We start from the raw sequence: 21369 nt of genomic DNA, 5'->3' as shown, positions 1-21369 counted from the left end.
CCACGTGCCCATGTTTTCCCCCAGCCTGTCATGCATTCTTTCCCACGCCCCCGTTTCCGCTCCGTCCACACACCTGTTTCTCATCTCCTCCGCTGATTATCCCAGTGATTTAAGCACGCGCTTCGCGCTGCTCAGATCGCTGGATTATTGTGTGTAGTTATACCTCGATTCTCTCGCGTTTTTTTTCTTTGCCTTTTACGTTACGACCTCGCTTTGTTTTCTCTCGTTTTTGATTTTTTGCCTGCCGATTTTGATTGTTCGCCTGCCTTTTGATCTCCCGGTTTCGACTCACGCTTCCCCCTTTGATTTACGGCCCCTGTCTCTCGTCCTTTTGGTTTCACTTTGCCTCGCTGCTTGTCTTCCCGGTTTTGACCTCGCGCTTTCCTTTTGACTACGGCTCTCGCTTTGTGTTTTGTTTTTGACGCTTCGCTGACGGACTCACTGCATTCGACCCTCGCTCACGCCTCCGACCACGCCCCCCCCACATCTCGATACAGTCATTATCCGCGCTTGGATTCATATCGTTCTGCTATTTCCCGCGTGACATATATAGTGTGAGTGCGATGTGCTCCTGAGGTTTTTGTGAGACTGCTGGTTCTAAAGCATTTGACAAATGCCCTTATCCAGAGTGACGTAAATAAATTCTCTCTAAATTCTTACACTGGTTCACTAGGCTAATTACTAGACGTACTATCAGTCAAACATTGTTAGGGTTAATTTGTTTGTTTGTTTGTCTGTTTATTGTATGTGTGTTACCGCAGATCACTAAGAAACAGATAGGTCTTTAGATATAACTCAGATTTACAGACATCTAGAGGAAGTTTATTTCACTACCAAGGTGCCACAAATAGAAAAAAGTCTAGATGCATGTCGTCCTCAATTCCTGAGAGATTGTGGGGTGAGCACTCACAAGACCTGCCAGAAGTGAGTAGACAAACAGTAGACTCATTTTGAAATAACAAGGGATAAACCACCTCCTCAGTGGCCTGTATAGAGAGAAATTAACTAATTATTCTCATGTTACAAGACGTAGTCAACATGAGAGGCTCAGAATAGCAATCTGAGGGGAAAGGACAGTTGATTATCCAGGATTATCCATGAATTGCATGCAGTGACTGAAGGTGTGATCTGGAGGTTGTCCATGGAGATCCTGAAGGGAATAATCTGGGATGAACTGCAGTTCAGTTTTGCTGGGATTTTTAGCTCTTGTGCTGCCATCCATGATGAGATTTCTGCCAGACATGCTGAGATTTAAACAGAACCATGAGTGTCTGAGGGAGGAAAGAGGAGAATGACTTGAGTGTCATCAGCATAACAATGGTAGGAAAAGTCACATTGGAATATGACCTCACGAGTACAAACGAGTACAAAGAGAGAATAGAAGAGGACAAAGGACTGAGACTTGTGGAACACCAGTGGGGAGTTTGTGCGTAGCAGATATGGATCCTGTCACTTCCTGTTTTAAATGCTGCTGAGTTCAGGAGGACGTGGACAGATAATAGTTTGTTGATCTAGCAGCAATGCGTTTTTCAGTGATGCACAGTCTCAGTGGAATGTACCACTTTAAGTACAGATTGGTTAATAGCATTTAGATGATTACTATATTAATTTTACTTTTAATTGATATTTTACATAAACATGAATTAAATGATTTTGATCTTACATCTCTTACATGTCACCCTAAGGGCTCCATCACATTTCAGTAAAACCATGACATTTCCACTGCCTTCTGAAAACATCAAATAATGCAGTTTAATTGGGGTCACAATGGAAAGATGCACATTTATCAAGTTCTTACTAATTCCTAGCCACATTGCTGTCAGGTCCACAATGTGTCCATCAGGTTTCGAATAATGTCCTATTACACACATGGGCTCACTACTTCCATTGTGATCAAACCAAGTTATTACTAAATCTGATCATGTACTTACTATGTTGTCCTCATGTCCAGCGGGTTGGAATAAGGACTGTTTCATGCACAGTGCCTTTCATCACAACGTGACAGTGTGAAATATTGGATCCAGGAATTATACAAAATTCTGTGAATGTGACATAGACGCACTGATAACCATCTGCATGCGTGGACTTAACTAAAAGATGTGTTTGTTAATTATAAACCTTATTTAACACTATGAAAACAACAATAACATGTTTTAGTCTGCTTTAGCAAAATACAACACAGTCATCTCCAAACATTAAAATAAAGTAGTTACATTCTGGTTGTTTGTAAATGTTTTGATGACTGGATGAAAGTCTCTAAGCAAAACTCACAGTTATTTAGTGTTAAAAATCCTCATCATCAGCCTGATAAAGGTAAAAGGGGAGGTTATGAACCAGAGTGGATTAAAAGATGATAATGATTATGGTTATATAATGATTAACTTGATATTTTTGTCTATTAAAATTTTCTGTGCATCGTGGATTGTAGGTCAGATGAGTATTTATTTAACAAAATGGCAGACACAGGGATATTTATACACACACCACAAACAGTATGTTGCATATTTTAAAGTTACTCATGTCTATTGACAACATGTCTTTTACATTTTACTCCAGAAAACTTCTGGAATGTCATAAAGAGAAAGATCACAAACCAGGAGGGTCACAAACCATCAATCAAAGCTGACGGTGATATAAAGTTACCCAACAGCAATGTGAAAAACTGGTGGAAACACAAAACACATGAAAGCTGTAACTGCAAATCGAGGTTATTGTTCCACCAAATACTGATTTATTAATGTTATTTAGCCAAAGCATCAACACACTCTGTTTACAAATTATTTACATTTAATTTAATTTGATTTATGCAAATACTGCATGATCTTGTGTTATTTTGACCGTGTAGCTGATGTTAATATTATAAAATAATGCAGTCCGCTAAAATCCCTTCTATTTATATATTTATTTGATATTTTGTGTCTGTTAATTTTTTTTGTTTGTTTGAACTACAGTCGAACCTCGAATTACGAGTGACACGGTTTACAAGTGTTCCGCAAGACGAGCAAAGATTTTTAATAAATTTTGACTTGAAACCGAAAACGAGCATCGTCTTGGTTTACGAGCACAGAGTATCATGTTTCACGCATGCGCTTCTTGTTTTGACGCCGGACGTCACGTGATCACAACTGAGCCAACAGTTTTTCTCTCTCTTGCACTGCGGAATCGTCTCCCCTGCTACGTCTTAGTGCTCGTCTAATACTGGTATAATCAACATCCGTGCACGTGTGTACTGTTTACTATAACATTGTGACCCTGTTTGTGTGTAAAACATTTTATTTTGTGTTCGGAAGCATGTGTGTACAGCGCATGTACTGTTTCTTATAACAAACGTAAAGCGCGAGTAAAGCAAAAGAAAGCCTCAATACTTATACAATAACTCAGAGGTTAAAAACCTAATTTCTTCCTCATCGCGGTGTATGTGTGTGCGCGCACGAGCGTAATTTGACACTGTGCCGGCTATGTGTGTGTGTGTGTGAAGCCCCCTTCACAAACACACACGCGCACAGAAATTGAGGTGAGAGACACACACTCTGTTCTCCGAAGAAACTCTGCTCTGTCGCAAATCTTTTCAGAGGTAAGGTGCTGGGTTATTTGTTTGTTTGTTTTACTTTACAGCAGTGATTGTTAGTTTGCGCTCACACGAGTGTCATTAGCGATGTTTATTGCTAATTTTCAGATAAACAGTGTAGCGGGAGAGAGACGTTGATTTATGACCGCTGTTTACGGCAGTGTAGTCCAGTGCGGGAGATGCATTGTGGGTAATGCAGTTCGGTGTGTGTGAACGCGAATGCGAGATGTAAGCTAGATGTAACCAGACACTGGTAAATGGTTTACTGACCATGGTATTACTGTGCTCAATTGGCCTGCCAACTCTCCTGACCTGAACCCCATAGAGAATCTGTGGGATATTGTGAAGAGAAAGTTGAGAGACGCAAGACCCAACACTCTGGATGAGCTTAAGACCGCTATCGAAGCATCCTGGGCCTCCATAACACCTCAGCAGTGCCACAGGCTGATTGCCTTCATGTCACGCCGCATTGAAGCAGTCATTTCTGCAAAAGGATTCCCGACGAAGTATTGAGTGCATAACTGAACATAATTATTTGAAGGTTGACTTTTTTTTTGTATTAAAAACACTTTCTTTTATTGGTCAGATGAAATATGCTAATTTTTTGAAATAGGAATTTTGGGTTTTCATGAGCTGTATGCCAAAATCATCAATATTAAAACAATAAAAGTACTACTTCAGTTCAATGAATCTAAAATATATGAAAGTTTAATGTTTATCAGTACATCACAGAAAATAATGAACTTTATCACAATATGCTAATTTTTTTAGAAGGACACATATATAAATAAAAAGAGTAAGAGAGAGAGAGCAAAATGGTGAAACAGGGCGCCTCGATGGTTTAGTGGTTAGCACTGTCGCCTTGCACCTCCAGGGTCCGTGTTTGATTCCCATCTCTGTGTGCATGGAGTTACTCCCACTGTCCAAATATATGCAGTTTAGGCTAATTGGCATTCCCAAATTGCCCGCAGTGTGTGTGTGTGTGTGTGTGTGCTTTGCGATGGAAGACTCCACCGGGTACCACTCATCTCCACTACAAATGGGCAAAAGAGGCTACAATTTGCACGAGCTCACCAAAATTGGACAGTTGAAGACTGGAAATATGTTGCCTGGTCTAATGAGTCTCGATTTCTGTTTAGACATTCAAATGGTAGAGACAGAATTTGGCGTAAATAGAATGAGAACATGGATCCATTATGCCTTGTTACCACTGTGCAGGCTGGTGGTGGTGTAATGGTGTGGGGGATGTTTTCTTGGCACACTTTAGGCCCCTTAGTGCCAATTGGGCATCGTTTAAATGTCACGAGCTACCTGAGCATTGTTTCTGACCATGTCCATCCCTTTATGACCACCCTGTACCCATCCTCTGATGGCTACTTCCAGCAGAATAATGCATCATGTCACAAAGCTCGAATTATATCAAATTGGTTTCTTGAACATGTGGTGGAACGGGAGCTTCGTGCCCTGGATGTGCATCCCACAAATCTCCATCAACTGCAAGATGCTATCCTATCAATATGGGCCAACAGTTCTAAAGAATGCTTTCAGCACCTTGTTAAATCAATGGCACGTACTGTAGAATTAAGGCGGTTCTGAAGGTGAAAGGGGGTCAAACACTGTATTAGTATGGTGTTCCTAAAAATCCTTTAGGATTTAGGTGAATGTGGTTCTTCATGCACAATTAAAGAATTGGTGGCAGCAATGTCCAAGAAGTGTAGAAAAATGTTTCTGTACCACTTCATTGTTTTGTGCTGTGCAGTGTAGTACTGTAACAGCTGATCATGGTATCATTTCGCGAACTGGCGCGTTCACGTTGTCACGTTGGGCGCTGTCGAATCAAAATTATCTACGGTACTTTAATTGGATGTCGTGCCGAATGCGCGCATGCTCTCTGTCACACACACGCGCACAGACACATAAACAGAGATAGAGCGGTCCGTGTTAACATACTTTTTATCTTTGGGCTTTTTATGGGAAGTAACAAGTCTTTACAAGTCAATGGGCGCAAGTCCAAGTGAAAGTCACGAGTTATTTATGTTAAAGTCTAAGTCGAGTTGCAAGTCTTTTTATATTTTGTCAAGTCGAGTCTAAAGTCATCAAATTCATGACTCGAGTCTGACTCAAGTCCAAGTCACATAACTCGAGTCCACACCTCTGATGGACGCACAATATATACAGAGAGAAAAAAAAATTATCCACAAAAAAATATACACCTCTCTTCAGCATCAATGTTGGTGATACAACCAAAATTTTTTTTTAAGGAAAGATAATATAACCTTACACCGTGCTGCCATAAAATAATTTAAGTTTTAAAAATGGCCACAGATAACAATTGTGAAAGTGTGTATACATTTTATTCATATAAAATGTGTGTTCATTGTGTATACACAAACATTAATAAACATCTCTTAGCTACATAAGGCAGTATTTTAGCCAACTGGAGCTAGCTTGTTTGTGCTAAATAACATTACCGATAGCAGTGTTATAAGCTAACCAAAACAGAGCCAAATACATCTTAGCATCCATAATCTAAAGCTATCCAAAACGAGGTGAAATACATTAGAACATTTATAAACATCTGTAAACTTCATAAGACATTAGCTTAGCCACCGGGAAATAACATGTTTGTGCTAAGCTACATAAAGCAGCATGTTAGCATGATTTCCCTAAGGGTCAATGACGTGACGCCCCCTTTTTCTGTTTGGGTTAATTTTATTTTGCAGAAAAAACTAAAAAATACATAAAAATTTCTCATCTACTTGTTATACCTTCTTTACCTACTAAACCACTCTAACTTCTCCAAATTTTTTAGTTTTTCATCATTTTTCTGCTATCCGAAGTGCCAAAACATCATATGGGGCGACCGTCCGGCCTTGACTTTTGTTAGGACAACTGGTTTAAAAACACTTTAAATTAACTTAAATATATCCCTTTTCCTAGTTGGCATAATTTCAAACATGTTTTACACTCATTGACAAAACTATAAAGCATTTGCTCATATATTTTTATCATAATATACAAACGAATGTTGTCCGAATTATGTTGATTCTATCCATTTCATCAACAAACCACAATTTTGGGACCTTTATTTTGAAAAACATTTTTAAGGATGGGATACTGCATCAGCCAGACATAAGTGAAGACCCCCTGGAAACAACTGTATAGTAAATCAGTCTCTCTCATATAGTAAGAAAAAGCTGTTTTTTAACTGCTGTAATGTCTAAGTCACTTTTGGTCATCATGTGGAGCGACCACCCCAAAACTGTGAATTATAATTTTTTTTCCCACAAATCTATATTTTGATGATAAATTTGATAGTGCTTCGTCACTAGAAGAAGCTTGTTTGGTTTCTGAGGCTAACCGTTAGCCTGTTATACTTGAGTAAACTTCATATGGGGCGACCGAGTATCATGTGGGGCGACCACTGCTAAATGTTTTAAATGATAGATATATGTCCTATATTTGTAGTTTTCATATCCTATACATCAATTATATACATAGAGTTAATTGTTTAAGCATAATTATTTGTATATTTTATCTTTTTTTTTAATTCAGCCATTTCAAACATTTATTTTTTTGTTGTCGTACAATCCTACAGGAAAAATGTAAAAAAAAAAAGAAAAAAAAAACACACACAATGACATTCTATTTATCTGACTATACATGTATTAGTCATTTAAAACAAGTTATAACCTATTTTACCTATTTCCTAGATGGCACGATTAACAAGCAAAGAGAAGACTGCTCGTCATGGACAGAAAGTCAACTCCGACCCTGCAGCAAGAGCAGAGTATCTCAACATCAAAGTACAACGGTTGTTACAGTTTCTTGCATAAATCCACTGTAGTCACGACAAGTCGTTTGCTATGTTCTGTAGCTTCGGTAGATTACAGTTACAACAACTTATTTTACTGTATTCCTTTACCTCACAGTCTCACGGTCAAAAGCTTGTGTTCTCCACACCTTTCTGTATCCTTCCGTGTCGTAACAACAACTTACAACTAACGTGCGTGATAGACATGCAGCTACACAACTGTGGGATGATGTCACAGACCAACTTATGAAATGATGTCACAATACAACTTACAGGTATAATACTAAATGCTTAAACTAATAAACTCAATAAACTTAATGTATAATGCCTAACTAACAAATTGAAATGAAATAAACACAACAACAAATTACAAGAATGAAATATGGCCCCTACAATGAGAAAAGAAAAGAAAAGGGCCAGAAAAAGAAACTTATTATTTGTGATATTTGAATGTTGAAAGGTTAATTGAGATGCAAGTAGTGTTCATCCCTGTCCAATAAATCAAAAAGGTTCCAAAAAAAGAGATTCTTTACTCAGCTTCTTAAGTTCTTGAAGCATTTAATGTGTGTTGCAATAAAAATTATATATTTTAAATGTTAATGTCCTTCTGATTTGTTATATTTAAATGTTGAAATGTTATTTGAATAAAAAGAGTTAAATTTTCTTTTGTCTTGAACTCTTTTGTGTGCATTTTAACTGAAATTTTTATACCTGTGGTTTTCTTATCATTTGGGGCGACCATATGTCATGTGGGGTAACCAACAAATGGCAATAATTACACTAAATTCATAACCAAATATCCATCAGTTTAGCCTCAAATATTAATCAGTGGTATGGTATTGTTAAATGTGTAATATCTGTATAAATGCTAATTCAGTTTTCTTGCTTTTGAAGTAAAAATCAGTATTGTAACTGGATAATGAGGGAGACTCTGATATTATAAAATAAACTTGTGAAATAATGGTTTTCATAAAATGAAAGGGCACTAAAGTTTATCTTTCTTCATCAGTTTATCTATTTACCTATATGAGTTCAACTAGTCTTAATGAAACATAAAAATGGAAATTTTTAGATATATTACGGTCGCCCCAGATGACTTTTTAAGGCTATGTATTATAAAATAAGTGTAAAAACATTAAAATGTATTTTTTTCTTTTACTTTTCTTTATAAAGGCATGTGTACACTACATTCCAAATGTTTAGAAAATGGGCAAACATATACATATTTTTGGTATTTTAAAATTGGCCTATTAAAAAGTCTTATCCGTCAATGACCCCTAAACTATGTAGGTGGTATTAAAAGACAATGTTTCCCATAAGCTAACTAAAGCTAGCTGAAGTGAGGAAAATATTTACTAATATTAGTTTAATATGACCAGAATAAGAGTTATATAAGACTTAATAACTTACACATTGTCATAGCAGTTTGCTTGAATGTCCTCTGCTGGATCTGTTCTCTCTACAAAATGCGTCAGAGTCACACAGTCTTCTTCTGAGGTAAAGGTAAACTCCTCCCACTGTCCAGAACATTCTGAAGAGCTTCCTGGGTCGAGTACCCTGTGACTGTTTTCTGTGTGATTGGCGTGTGGGCGTGTCCTACCTCGGGTCATTATCAGATAATGAAGTACAAAAGAAATTCTGTTCCTCTCCCTAGTTTTACATGGATTACATAAACTGAGAACGATTGTTTTCAATGTTACATTATTTAAAAGTAGACCCTTTAATCTTTCTATAGTTATATTCCTCATGTCGGTGTGTGTGTGTGTGTGTGTGTGTATTCACGGAGTTTCAGTTAATTTTAGTGACGCGTTTCAAAAAGCGTTTCGACTCCTAAGGGACGACCACTAGAACAGCAAATTATAATTCAATGTCTCAGCAGCCCAATGGCAAATCTAGAGCTGATGTCCACACTGAGTGGCTAACTGCTAGCGCTAAACTTCAGCTGTTGTATTTATTGGACTTTTTTTAATATTGCTTATTGCCTGAAGTTAGTGGCATGTGTTTGGTTACTGTACTGGTTGTTTCACTGTTTTTTTACACACTTGGCCTGCATTTGGTCTGCTATTAAATTTTAAAGTATGGATAATATTTGTGTAGGCTAAGGTCATGCACCAGCTGTTTTTGTAAGGCATCTGTGTTTTATTATTATCATTATTAGGGCACTGGTGGCTCAGTGGTAGGTGTTTTGCCTGCCATGTGGAAGACCTGGGTTTGATTCCCAGCTAGGTCTTAAAAAAAATAAAAAAATGGAAAAAAATAAAAAATGGAAGGGTTGCATCAGGAAAGGCATCTGGCGTAAAACCTGTGCCAAGTTATTGTGTGGACGGGATATTCTGCTGTGATGACCACTTGCTCGGAGCAGCCGAAAGACCAACAATTATTATTCTTTACATGAGAGTGAACTCTAGGCCCTAGTTTCTAGGCCCAGTGTAAAAACACTCTTAACACATGTGTAGAAGTGTTACTGACTGCAGCAGCGCTCTCTCACATCATGCAGTTGATTCAGTTGAACAGAAATAACATTGTGGTTTCTGAGTTTCTGAAACTGAGTGTTTAATCAGCAGCTCTGGTGTCTCTGACAAACAACCCCTTTATGTTACTCCAGTGATTCAGACCTTTTCTGCTCTCTGGACCAGTTTTTTTTATCAAAACAATACAAGGCATGTTATGATGAGGAAACTTTCCATCTCTTTCATATCAGTTTTTAAAAAACAGTATTAATGTCAATTTTAGAATTCGCAGAAGCTCAGTGGTCCGAGCACAACCTCTCACAGGAGGGTCTTCCTCTGAATGTGTCACAACTATTCATGAATATGTAAGACCTATTGACATCTCTCAGGTGACCACACACACACGCACACACGCACACACACACACACAAATGCAATGAGCATTTACTTACATCTGAACAGATTCGTTTCTATAAATCACTGATCAATAGCATACATTAAATCAATTTATTTAAACTGATGTACCTGTTTTAAATGGAAATGTACAGTCTCGTTCCTGAATGATTCACTCTGATAAAGAGTCGTATAAGAACAGTGGCAGCTGACACACCTTAAAATAGATAATTAGGGATAATTATTTATAATCTAAATAAAAATGCTTTTCTAAACATGGGCTATTGTTGTTTACTTACAATATTTGTTAATGTAATTTTTGAGGTTTAGGCCCAGGGATATCGACGATCATGATCCTTCTCTTTAATTTCCTACGTAGTCTAATCAGCGATCAGCTGCAAAGTTTTCCAGAGCGCAGTGGCAGAAGCAGACTAATGATTATGAATGTGTCGGGAATAAACACCAAGGAGACTGAATCTGACCATTTTAATAATTAATTGATAAATCAGTGATTTCTTTGTTTTCAGCTGTAGTGATGAATGTGATCATGTCATTGATAGAAGAAGTTTAATAAAGTGCTTTTAGTTTAGTTTTAATGAAAGTACATGCTTGTTGCTACCAGATGGGCTGGTCTGAGAATTTCTAAAACTGCTGATCTACTGGGACACAACCATCCCTACGTATTACAGAGAATAATCTGAAAAAGAGACAATGTCCTGTGAGCAGCAGTCCTCTGGTCAAACATGAGTAGGTGGACAAACTGGTACATAATTATACAAAGGCAACAGTAACTTAAATAACATTAAGTTATGCTGAAGAAGGTGCTCTGAATGTACAAGACATTTCTATTTGAAGCAGATGGGCTACAGCAGCAGAAGACCAGACTTGGTGCTGCTCCTGTCAGCTAAGAACAGGACACAAGATATCTGCTGTACTAACCTACAGTACATCAAGTGATGTATAATGTATAATACATCAGATCAGTTAACACACACTTTGGTGTTTGCTTTTGCTCAGGAGTCCAAGAAAACAGTTCATCCCTACATTCATACTGGGGGCTTCCAAATAATGTCCCACAAGCCCAACATTTAAAGCATCACTTCCTAGAGTGTCATGACCAGTAGGCCCACTATACACACCTACATCCTGTGTCACTAGTCATTATTATGTGTGTGACTATTTGTTAATGTGACTGCATGCAGATCAGAGTTGTGTTGAGATTAAAACTGATCTGTAAATGTTACCAGGTCTGATCTAATCAGATTACAGAGTGACTTTTACAGAGAAAATACCAGGTTGATCATTCATATAGCCAACACAAGAAACATTCAAACACATATGCTCTTCTTAAACACTGAAATTTGTGTATTGTGTGAAATGATGTGAAAAGTGCTCAGAAAGTGGAATGAGAAACATGGAGTTTAAACTGAGAATCGAGTCTAAAGTTAATAAATGCTCCTCATATATCACTTTAGCAGATACTTAAAGATAGACACTTTCTTCACACTGCTACTTCCTGTTTCTCATTAACAGGAAGTTCTGCAGTCCTCCCCTCCTCCCCTCACACTGGTACTTTAAGTTCCAGGTTCCACCATATTGAGACTGTGTCTGTTCCCCTGAGATAAACACAAACACACATGATGAAATTCTCAGAATGTTTCTTCTAATAATTGTATGTTCTAGTAATTAGATTATCATCATCATGCACGGCCAGAACCTCAGGACCTCACGTGACGAAAAAAGAAAAAACAATAAATTTCAGTATGGAGTCAGTTTTATCCAAAAAAGTAAACCAGCATCTTAAAACCTTGTGGGAAAAAAATTACACCCCATAATTCAGTAACCTGTAAAACCACATTTAGGAACAATCACTTGAAGTAAACATTTTCTATAGCAGTTTATTCGCCTCTTCTATTGGTTTGCAGACATTTTCAAACTCTTTTTTATAGGGATGCACCGAAATGAAAATTCTGGGCCGAAAACGAAACCGAAATTTTTGGATGCACTTGGCCGAAAACCGATACCGAAACCGAAAAATGGCTTCATTAAAAAACATGTTTAAAATATTTTCTTTTTGTTTGTATTAAAAAAACTACTAATTAATTAAGCAATTAAACTTTTATTGATAATAAATAACAGTAATAAGGCTGTTTAACAATACCAAAACTAAATAAAATTTCTTTCTGTAACAAAATTGTGCAAAAAAAATGCTAGCTGCTTTTTTACTTCACTTTTAAATTACTGTACCAAACAACAGTGCACAAACAGAAGAAAAATAAATAAATCCAACCTCTTACTGTAAACAACATAACTATACACACTAAATTGGTCTGCTTTTAATTTAAGCAAAAGAAGCAGGTTTATCTTTATGAACAAGAGTTTTTCAGTTTTCTGGCTGAAGACACAGTTCCTCTTCTCATGAAGAACATACTGCACTGAATAAAATCACTCAGTCTGTGCTAGCTTTTAGTGCCTTTACGAATTGTGCAAAATATTACCTGCATTAAACGTTTTACTTCAATTTTAAATTACTGTGCAAAACAACATTGCAATAACAGAATAAATAAATCAAACCTTTAACTGTAAACAACATCAAATTAGGCTGCTTTTATTTTAGCAAAAGTGGCAGATTTCTCTTTATGAACAAAAGTTGTTCAGCTTTCTGGCTGGAGAGACGATTTCTGTTCTCATTAAGAACATGAGATGCTGCACTGAATAATCTCTCACTGTCTGTGCTGGTGCTTGGGGCAGATAAGTACTTGCGCGCAGTCCATGCAAGCAAAGGAAAGCGATCTTTGTTCGCGCGCCAGTAGTCAAGTGGATTGTCACTTCTGCCAATGGGTAGTTCAGCTAGATAGGTTGCTACTTCTTGTGAGGCTGCGCTTGCTCTTACACCGCTGTGGGTTGGGACGCTTTCCTGTAAAATTTCGTCAAACATATCAGAAAGCGAAGGAATGTGCGCCTCATCACTTGTACGTGACCGTTTCTCAGGCACAGTTTGCTCTGTTCTCCCCGTCGCGGCTTGTGCTTCACCAGAGGTTTCAAGAGCCGTAAGCTCTGTTTGCACCATTTCGCGTACATCCTGCCTTTTCTCATCGTCAAAGTAATGGTCTTTAAAGCGTGGATCTAATATTGTTGCAATGCCGTAAAGAGGGTTGGACTCAATGTCTTGGAAGCGTTTGTTAACAGCCTCCAGTAGAGTTTTTTTAGCTGTTTTTACGCCATGATCTGTTTCCGCCTCTTTTCCAAGCAGGCGCTTCAGTGCTGCGATCAGTGGAATAACTTCAGCAACAGACGCTTGAGCTGAGCTCATTTCCTTGGTTAACTGTTCGAATGGGGCGAGAAGAGAGACAATGTTTTCCACCAACATCCACTGATGTGCACTCAAAGTTGCTGGCAGGTCGTAATCTGTCATGTATGCAGCTAAAACCCGCTTCTGTTCAAGTAATCCTTGCAACATATAGTATGTACTGTTCCAGCGAGTGGCCACATCTTGCTGTAGTCGTTTTGTTGGCATCCCAAACTGTTTTTGCAAATCTTGTAGTCTGGAATAAGCAAGCGGAGAATGCTTAAAATGTCCCACAATTTTTCTCCCAGTTGCTGTGATTTCTGATATGCTCCGCTGACTAAGCACTCCCTCATTCACAGCCAACTGCAGCGTGTGTGCCATGCAAGGTATGCTCTTTAATCCACTGTCATCCATAGCCTTTATCATGTTCCGTGCATTATCTCTCACAATCACATGCACTTTAGACTTGTCTATGTTCCAAGTTTCAAACATGTTAGCCAAAGCATCGGATGTATCTGCTGCAGTGTGTGAGCCGACAAATTCCTGTGCATGAAGCAGAATGTTTTGCAATTTAAACTCCGCGTTTATCCACTGCGCTGTCAAACTGAGCATGCTAGTTGGACTAACGTCAGAGCTCCATATGTCTGTGGTAAAACTTAGAGCAGAGATATCTGTGGTCATGAGCTCATGAACATGTTTTGCAACACGGTCATACATTTCAGGTAGTGAGGTCTCTGCAAAATACCGTCTGCTTGGCAGTGTGTAACGCGGCTCAATGTGGTGTATTAGCCTACGAAATCCGATGTCCTCCACGACTGAAAAGGGCTGGTCATCTAAAGCAATGAATTCCATTACTTTCTCTGTTATGTCACGTGCTTTAGCACTGTCATTTGCAAATTTCTTAATTTTTTCAAAAACTGTGGCAACCGAGGGTGTTGATGTGCTAGTTGGCTTAGTTTTAACCAACGTTGTTTGACGGTATTCCTCAAATTCAATTGCGTGTCTTGACTTAAGGTGGTGTATTAAACCTGTAGTCGAAAATGTCTTTGCTGTTGAACCCCCTCTTGAAACTTTTGCAGAGCAAATGTTGCATATTGCAACTTTGCTGTCCTCATCTGAAACTTCGAAGTGCTTCCAAACCGCCGACATACTCCGTGTTTCATGCGTAATGACAGCGCGAACGAGACGGGAGGATGGGAGAGGCGTGGCGACAATTTCGGCTTTTATTTTCGGCGCTTTCTTACGTTTCGGCCAAAACCGATAATGCTATTTTGGCCGAAAATTTTCGGCGGCCGAAATTTCGGTGCATCCCTACTTTTTTACAACATTCTTTCAGTTCATTCATGTTTGAGAGGCCTTTTTATGCATAACTCTTTCATAGCTAATTCTCCCACATGGAAAAAAAAAATGCCTGAGATTATATGAGGGCCAGGATAACTATCTACATAGGGGTAGCATGGGGTTCAATATATTAATATATCCTGCCACATAATAGTTAAAGAATCTACTGAGTCATGAACCCTCCACACCTACAGTTTTACTTTAGGGGAAAAAACTATGAACAAATTAATGGAATAAACAAATGGGTTTTGAGTCTAATGTTACATACTGAGATTATTTGAGTCCAGAAAAAAATATTGGAACATGAAAGTTTGTTCCATAATCTATTTTTCTTCTTTTTTTTTTAACCACCCCATGCTTTCACTAATGGAGGTGCCAACAAACTACCTCAACCTTTTGATCAATTGGCACTGTATACACATAACAGGACTGCACTTCAAGACCATTAGAATTAGAATATGTCTCCTCTTTTCTGCATTTTGCAGATGGCTCTGGCAGATTTCTTTTCCTCCGAGCTACACTGATGGTACCCCAACCTGAGTCAAGCAGTAGTTCGGGAGGAAAGAGAGATTAAAATTCATTAGGTTTTCGCACAATTAATACTGTTTGCACTGTTGTCACTTTGCCACATATAAAATTGCACGTCATGATTGAACTGCAATTAACCTTTTTTTTTTTTTTACTTATTTTATTTATTTATATGCGTAACTATAGACTCCTTATATATCTTGCAGTGTTTTTCCTTAGATTTTCATTGTACTAGTAACTTCTGGTCAATTCTCAGTCTATGTGTTACTGTCCTTATGGTTGCTGGATATCTGGAATTTCCGTCGGGATCAATAAAGTAATTATTTATCCATCCATCCATCCATTTTTTCATACCAATTTTCATTTGGTACCAGCACTCAAGCAACATGTCATCAGTGAGGAATACCTGAAAATGAGGTGCTGTTCTTTTTTTTTAATGAACTATGATGGAGTTTTTTTATATAGCTTTTATATGCATCCCCCCTCTGTTTTGAAGCCCTATATTTTGTTTGAGTCTTCAGCATCATCTCTTAAAACAGTCCATATGATTCCTTAAATGTAAAACTAATATTTTTGGTAGGTTCTCATGGTCCCCCAATACAATATGTGATGGAAAATATATACTTTATATATCATATTATATTTAATCAGTCATGATTCTTTATCAACTTGTGCTGGTTATGAATTAATGCTAACTAGCTAATCTTTAGAAAGCTAACTAGGTATCACATTTACTATTTGGAATTTTTGTACTAAGCCCAGATGCTTTATGACAAGAGTTGCCTTCTCTTTCGCTTTCTGAGCTCCTTATGCTTCTGGAATCCTTTTTGGAATTTTGGTTTCATTTTGGTTTCATAATTGGTGAAAGTCATTAATTGTTCTCTTTCATAGACAGAATAAATTGAGACACTGCATTGGCTGCTCAATCAGACATCAAAATGTTCATTAATTAAGTCTTGAGAAGACTGGTCTGTTAACAGTACCATGTTAGCCCGGGAGCTGTAGTCTATCTCGATAGAGGAGTCGGGAGTCTATCTGGATAGTGCTAGAGGAGCACTTTTTACACTCTGACCCTCGGCGCATGTGGCATGGCATCCAGGCCATCAGCAACTACAAACCCAGTCACTCCACTCCCACAGCCACTAATGTCTTCTTTCTGAATCAGCTTAATGACTTTTATGCTTGCATTGAGAAAGACAATAAAGAAAATGTTACCAAGATCGCCTCCTCACCCGACCACTCACCCATCACACTTACCTCATCTGACGTCTACAACGTACTGAGCCGAATCAACGTGCACAAGGCTGCTGGACCAGACGGTATCCCTGGGCGCGTACTGAGGGCATGTGCAGAGCAGCTGGCTGGGGTATTCACAGACATTTTTTGCATGTCCTTTGCCCAAGCAGCTGTACCAGCGTGCTTTAAATCTACCTCGATTGTGCCAGTGCCGAAACACTCTAGCACAACGTGCTTGAATGACTACCGCCCCGTAGCACTCACACCCATCATTATGAAGTGCTTTGAGCGGTTGGTCCTGACACACCTAAAGGACTCTTTTCAATCCTCACTAGACCCACACCAGTTTGCTTACCGTGCCAACAGGAGCACAGATGATACAGTCTCCATAGCGCTGCACTCTGTACTTACACACTTGGACAATACAAACACCTATGCACAACTGTTGTTTGTTGACCTTAGCTTAGCTTTTAATACTGTTTTACCTTCTAAGTTATCCACCAAACTTAGAGATCTGGACATTAACACCTCACTTTGTAATTGAATTACGGACTTTTTGCCCAACAGACCCCAGCATGTTAGGTCAGGCCACATCTGCTCCACTACCGTTACGCTCAACACTGGCGTACCACAGGGCTGTGTGCTAAGCCCCTTTCTTTACTTCCTCTTACTCCCTGTGCACACATGCACAAAGTGCTATTGCAGGCTGAGCCATCATTTCATTGCCTTCAATGAACATTTACAACATTCCTAAAAAGTTCCCTCCCTCATCTCAAACAGCATTGTTAATAAATTCTTTCTTTGTGTATAAATTGTTCTTTGTGTATGTTGGAAAGTTCATAAAGGCACAGAGTGGCTTCTCCAGGGTACAGGCGGTGGTAGGTCACCTTGTTGATGGCATTATTTTAGACAATCTATCGGCTTTTTCTTATAGGTGCTTGTAGGGTCTCTTTTCAAGTTTTTATAGGTGTGATGGTCCTCCAGAAGTTTAATGACTTTGTTGTGATAATCTGTTGTATTCAAGCCGACAGTGCATCTTCCTTAATCTGCAGGCAGGATGATGATGGTTTCATCTCTGTTGAGAACTTTCAGGGCCAATCTCTCCTGCATGGTGATGTTAGATGGTGGTGGTTGACAATTGGCTAATGCTGCATAGACTTTCAGCCAGAGTTGTTCACTTTCTGCCAGTGGTAGATGGTTGTTCCAGATAGCTGATTCTGTAGCTGTAATAAAGTCTACATTCCTGTTTGGCTGTGATGGCAAAGTTTAGGCCTTTGGCTAATAACTCTCTCTCTGGCAGGGTAAATTCTCTGTCTGAAAGGTTCTTTACCCACTTTTCCTTTGTGTCCTCTCTTGATGTCCATTTTTAATATTCTCACCAGCAGGCTTCACTGTAGTCCATTTCTGGGAGATAAGAAGGTCAAATTTCATGGTTTGTCTCTCCTTCCCTTTTTAATGTTGGGCCAGTTGTACATTCTGGACAAATAGTATAACTCTGTCCGGTACTGTGCTGGGTAGAATGGTTAATAAGTTTTGGTGAGAGTTGTCTCTTATCTATATACCAATGGTTAGTATCTTATCTAATACCAATGGTTTTTCTAACATCTGGAGGTAACATTGCCACAATTTTGTGATATCAGAAAAGCACTGCTGCAATGACATTGTGCTGGAAAACCTGGAAGCTAACTAAAGCTCCAATTTTAAAACAGTATGACAGTTTTCATCATCACTAAACTGGAAACAGAGAGTAAGATGACAAGTTGAACAAGTTTGATCATGTTTATGAGCATGCAATGAGGCACAGAGAGCTTCCACACACATAGCAAACTGGACCAGGGTTTAGAGGAAGCAAACGCCAGACCATTGCTTTCATGTTTCCCCAATTAGAGTCAGGAAATTAATAACTATAATAATATATCAATACTTAAGTATTTTTACACACAGTACTGTGGAAAGTCTTGACCCACCTCTTGTTTCTTCATATCTTCTTTCCAAACACATCGCCAGTGCAGTAAAGACATTGATTTTATGATTTGCTTATTCAAATGCTCACTTGTGCTATCAAACTCAAACTTGTGTTGTGCTTAAACTGTATTTCCACTTTCTTTCCACAGTGTCAAAAAGCAGTGCTCGCTCAGCATACGGTTAATGTCTCACACACACATGCACCGTCTAAAACATAAATAATACTACTTTTCAGTCAGACCCAGACAGTACTAATTAAGATATAACTTACTGTATTAGTTAATTTAACCTGATGTGTTGATTCTAGCTGAGACTTTGAAAACAGTGTGAAATCTATAGAGACGTATGCTAGAGTTATGCTAAGATTGAATAATAAAACCTTCGACAACAATAAATTCTACACTGTAAACTATGTATTTAATATGTGACATTAACCTAATTCCCATAAAAATAATAATGATATAAACTAATGCATGTGAAGAGGAAGTGCTGTAGGTAGCTAAGTGTCCAAAAAAGTACAGGTGCCTTTTATAAGTTATTATAATGTATTATTATTTATTATCAAAGTTATATTCATGTTTAATTGTTTATTCACTTTAAAGCTTTCAAAAAACTTTTTTTTTTCAAATACAAGAGAGTTGCAAGTCCTGGCAAGACAGAATTTTTGCAATAAAAAACAGTTATGAATTATGATCTCATTTCCCACAAAGAAAAATTGTGATTCAAATTTTAGCAAGAAGTGTGCAGCCCTAGCAACGTCCAAAGAAGTGCTGAGTAATGACATACCTAATATTGACTTTAAAGCTTGTTAGAATGATATAAACTCTCTGTTATACAGTATATTGTATTTACTTGTGTTTAAAGATGTTGCAGTAAATCACTGTATTTAGTGTCTCACTTTCCTTGCAAAATATACATAAATGAGAGTTGCTCAGCACTTTTTCTCAAAACTGTAAGTAGAAATGTTAAGAGCCTTTAAGTGTAACAAATCTATTATTTATATAGATATTTATTTTATTGATTTCACATGGACTCATTTTATCACACTCTGAGACTTCATTATTAATTAGTTGTGTGTGATATGTCTCATACAGTCTTCCTGGACTCTCAAACATGTACATAATACGATGTGGAAAAAGATAAAAAATAAAATCCCAGAAATAAAGAGGACTACTGCTTTGAACACTCACTTTAGATTTTATTTACTGAAATACAATTGCTTAAGGATTTATTTCCCCTAATATACTGTATATTTATGGTCATTCATGGTCCCACACTGCAGTTAGGTTTTTTTTTTTAATAATTTATTTATTTTTTTTACTAGGGCACGCTCTGACATTGTTAGATCTCATGTCCCTTAAATAAATGACATTACAGTTTGACAAAAATTATACCAGTATACAGTTGATAAAAGCAATTGCTCTATTTCAATTTTAAACATTTCTTAACCATAAAGCAGCAATATTTTCAAATTTAATTTAACAGTTTAATTTATTTTTAACTTAAATCCAATCAGTGTTATTGTTAAAATAATGAAGAAAAGAACTCCAACTCTAAAAACGGAAAACCAGACCAGCACATGAATCCGATCAGTATAACTGGAACCTTTAGGGAGAAATTTTGAATTGTGTTAAAAAATGTATATAATAAAGTACTCTAGAAAAAAGTGATTTATTCACAAGGATATGTTTAAACCATGGACATTTCTGTTAAAAAAAGGAAGTTTATTTGATTAAAACTCTGACCTTCTCCATCACTGCTGTTTGAACCCTGGTGTGTAACAGAGTGTGTGTTCTTGTTAAGTGTTCCAGGTGTAGGACAGGGTTTCATCTCTTCACCTTTACAAATAAATTGGAAAAGCAGCAAATAAACAGAAATGATACTAAATATGAATAATGTGAAATATTCAACATTTAATGCACATGTACACATAATTCTGGTTAAAGTGTTGATCTGGAATTAGCAGGTTATCAGAGTAAAACTGTTTACCTTCAAACTGCAGACGTGTTCCAGATGGGAACTTCAGTCTCCATCCGTCCACATATCCACAGAAATATTCTCCTCCATCATCTTCTCTTATTTCATTAATGTTGAGATCAAACTTTTGGTCATTTACAGTAACACTGAAGCGGTTATCATTAAATCCATCAACAAATGTGTAGCCCAGAGTGCCACCGTACTGTCTCGCCAAAAACTGAGGCACTTTTCCAAAACTCTGTCTGTACCAAGCTAAATTCTTTTTGTCTTTAACCCCACTATCGTTACACTCCATAGTTACATCTTGTCCAAGGTTTACTGTTTTCACTTGAAGCTCCTTGATGTCAGAAGTGTTTACTGTAAAAAGTGTTTAATATTTCATTTTAATGAATTAGTTAAACATGTAAAATGACTATTTTAAATAAAAGTGTTTAAAATGTTCCTCACCAGTTGTGCAGAGACAAAGCAGAGAGTAAAGAGCCACAAAGAGTGTGATCATCGTTCCTGTTTAGACAAAGTGATAGTGAGGTAATGAACTTGTGTGTTCAGTAGAAAACCAGGTTCAGACTCACGCCTGATTGGATGTTTTGAAGCTGTGGACTGATTTGATTGGTCCATTAGCTGTAATGAGATGTGAAGCTCACAGTGAATTCTTGTCTATTCTGATGCTGTGATGAGTCACATGTTTGTAATAAAATGTTTAAAATTGAATGTTTTAAAAAGTAAGATCATGTTACAAGTTATGATATTTATTCATTACTGTGGTAATAAAAATAATGTTGAGGACAATAAACTAGCAAACAGTGTG

At 37.6% G+C, this 21369-nt stretch overlaps 1 gene segment (V, D, J or C); it reads right to left on the bottom strand.

Annotated features, from left to right (window-relative positions):
- Nucleotides 1-19932: 19932 nt before the first annotated feature.
- LOC128514860 (immunoglobulin kappa chain variable 12-41-like) lies at nt 19933-21101 on the bottom strand. The segment is given in 4 exon segments: nt 19933-20189; nt 20330-20422; nt 20574-20918; nt 21009-21101. Coding segments are annotated over 4 exon segments (609 nt in total).
- Between the last annotated feature and the right edge of the window lie 268 nt (nt 21102-21369).

The sequence above is a fragment of the Clarias gariepinus genome, chromosome 27 (genome assembly GCF_024256425.1).
Source record: "Clarias gariepinus isolate MV-2021 ecotype Netherlands chromosome 27, CGAR_prim_01v2, whole genome shotgun sequence".
Classification (NCBI taxonomy): Eukaryota; Metazoa; Chordata; class Actinopteri; order Siluriformes; family Clariidae; genus Clarias; species Clarias gariepinus.
The sequence above is the reverse complement of the archived record's forward strand: the minus strand, read 5'-3'. Positions and strand labels throughout refer to the sequence as shown.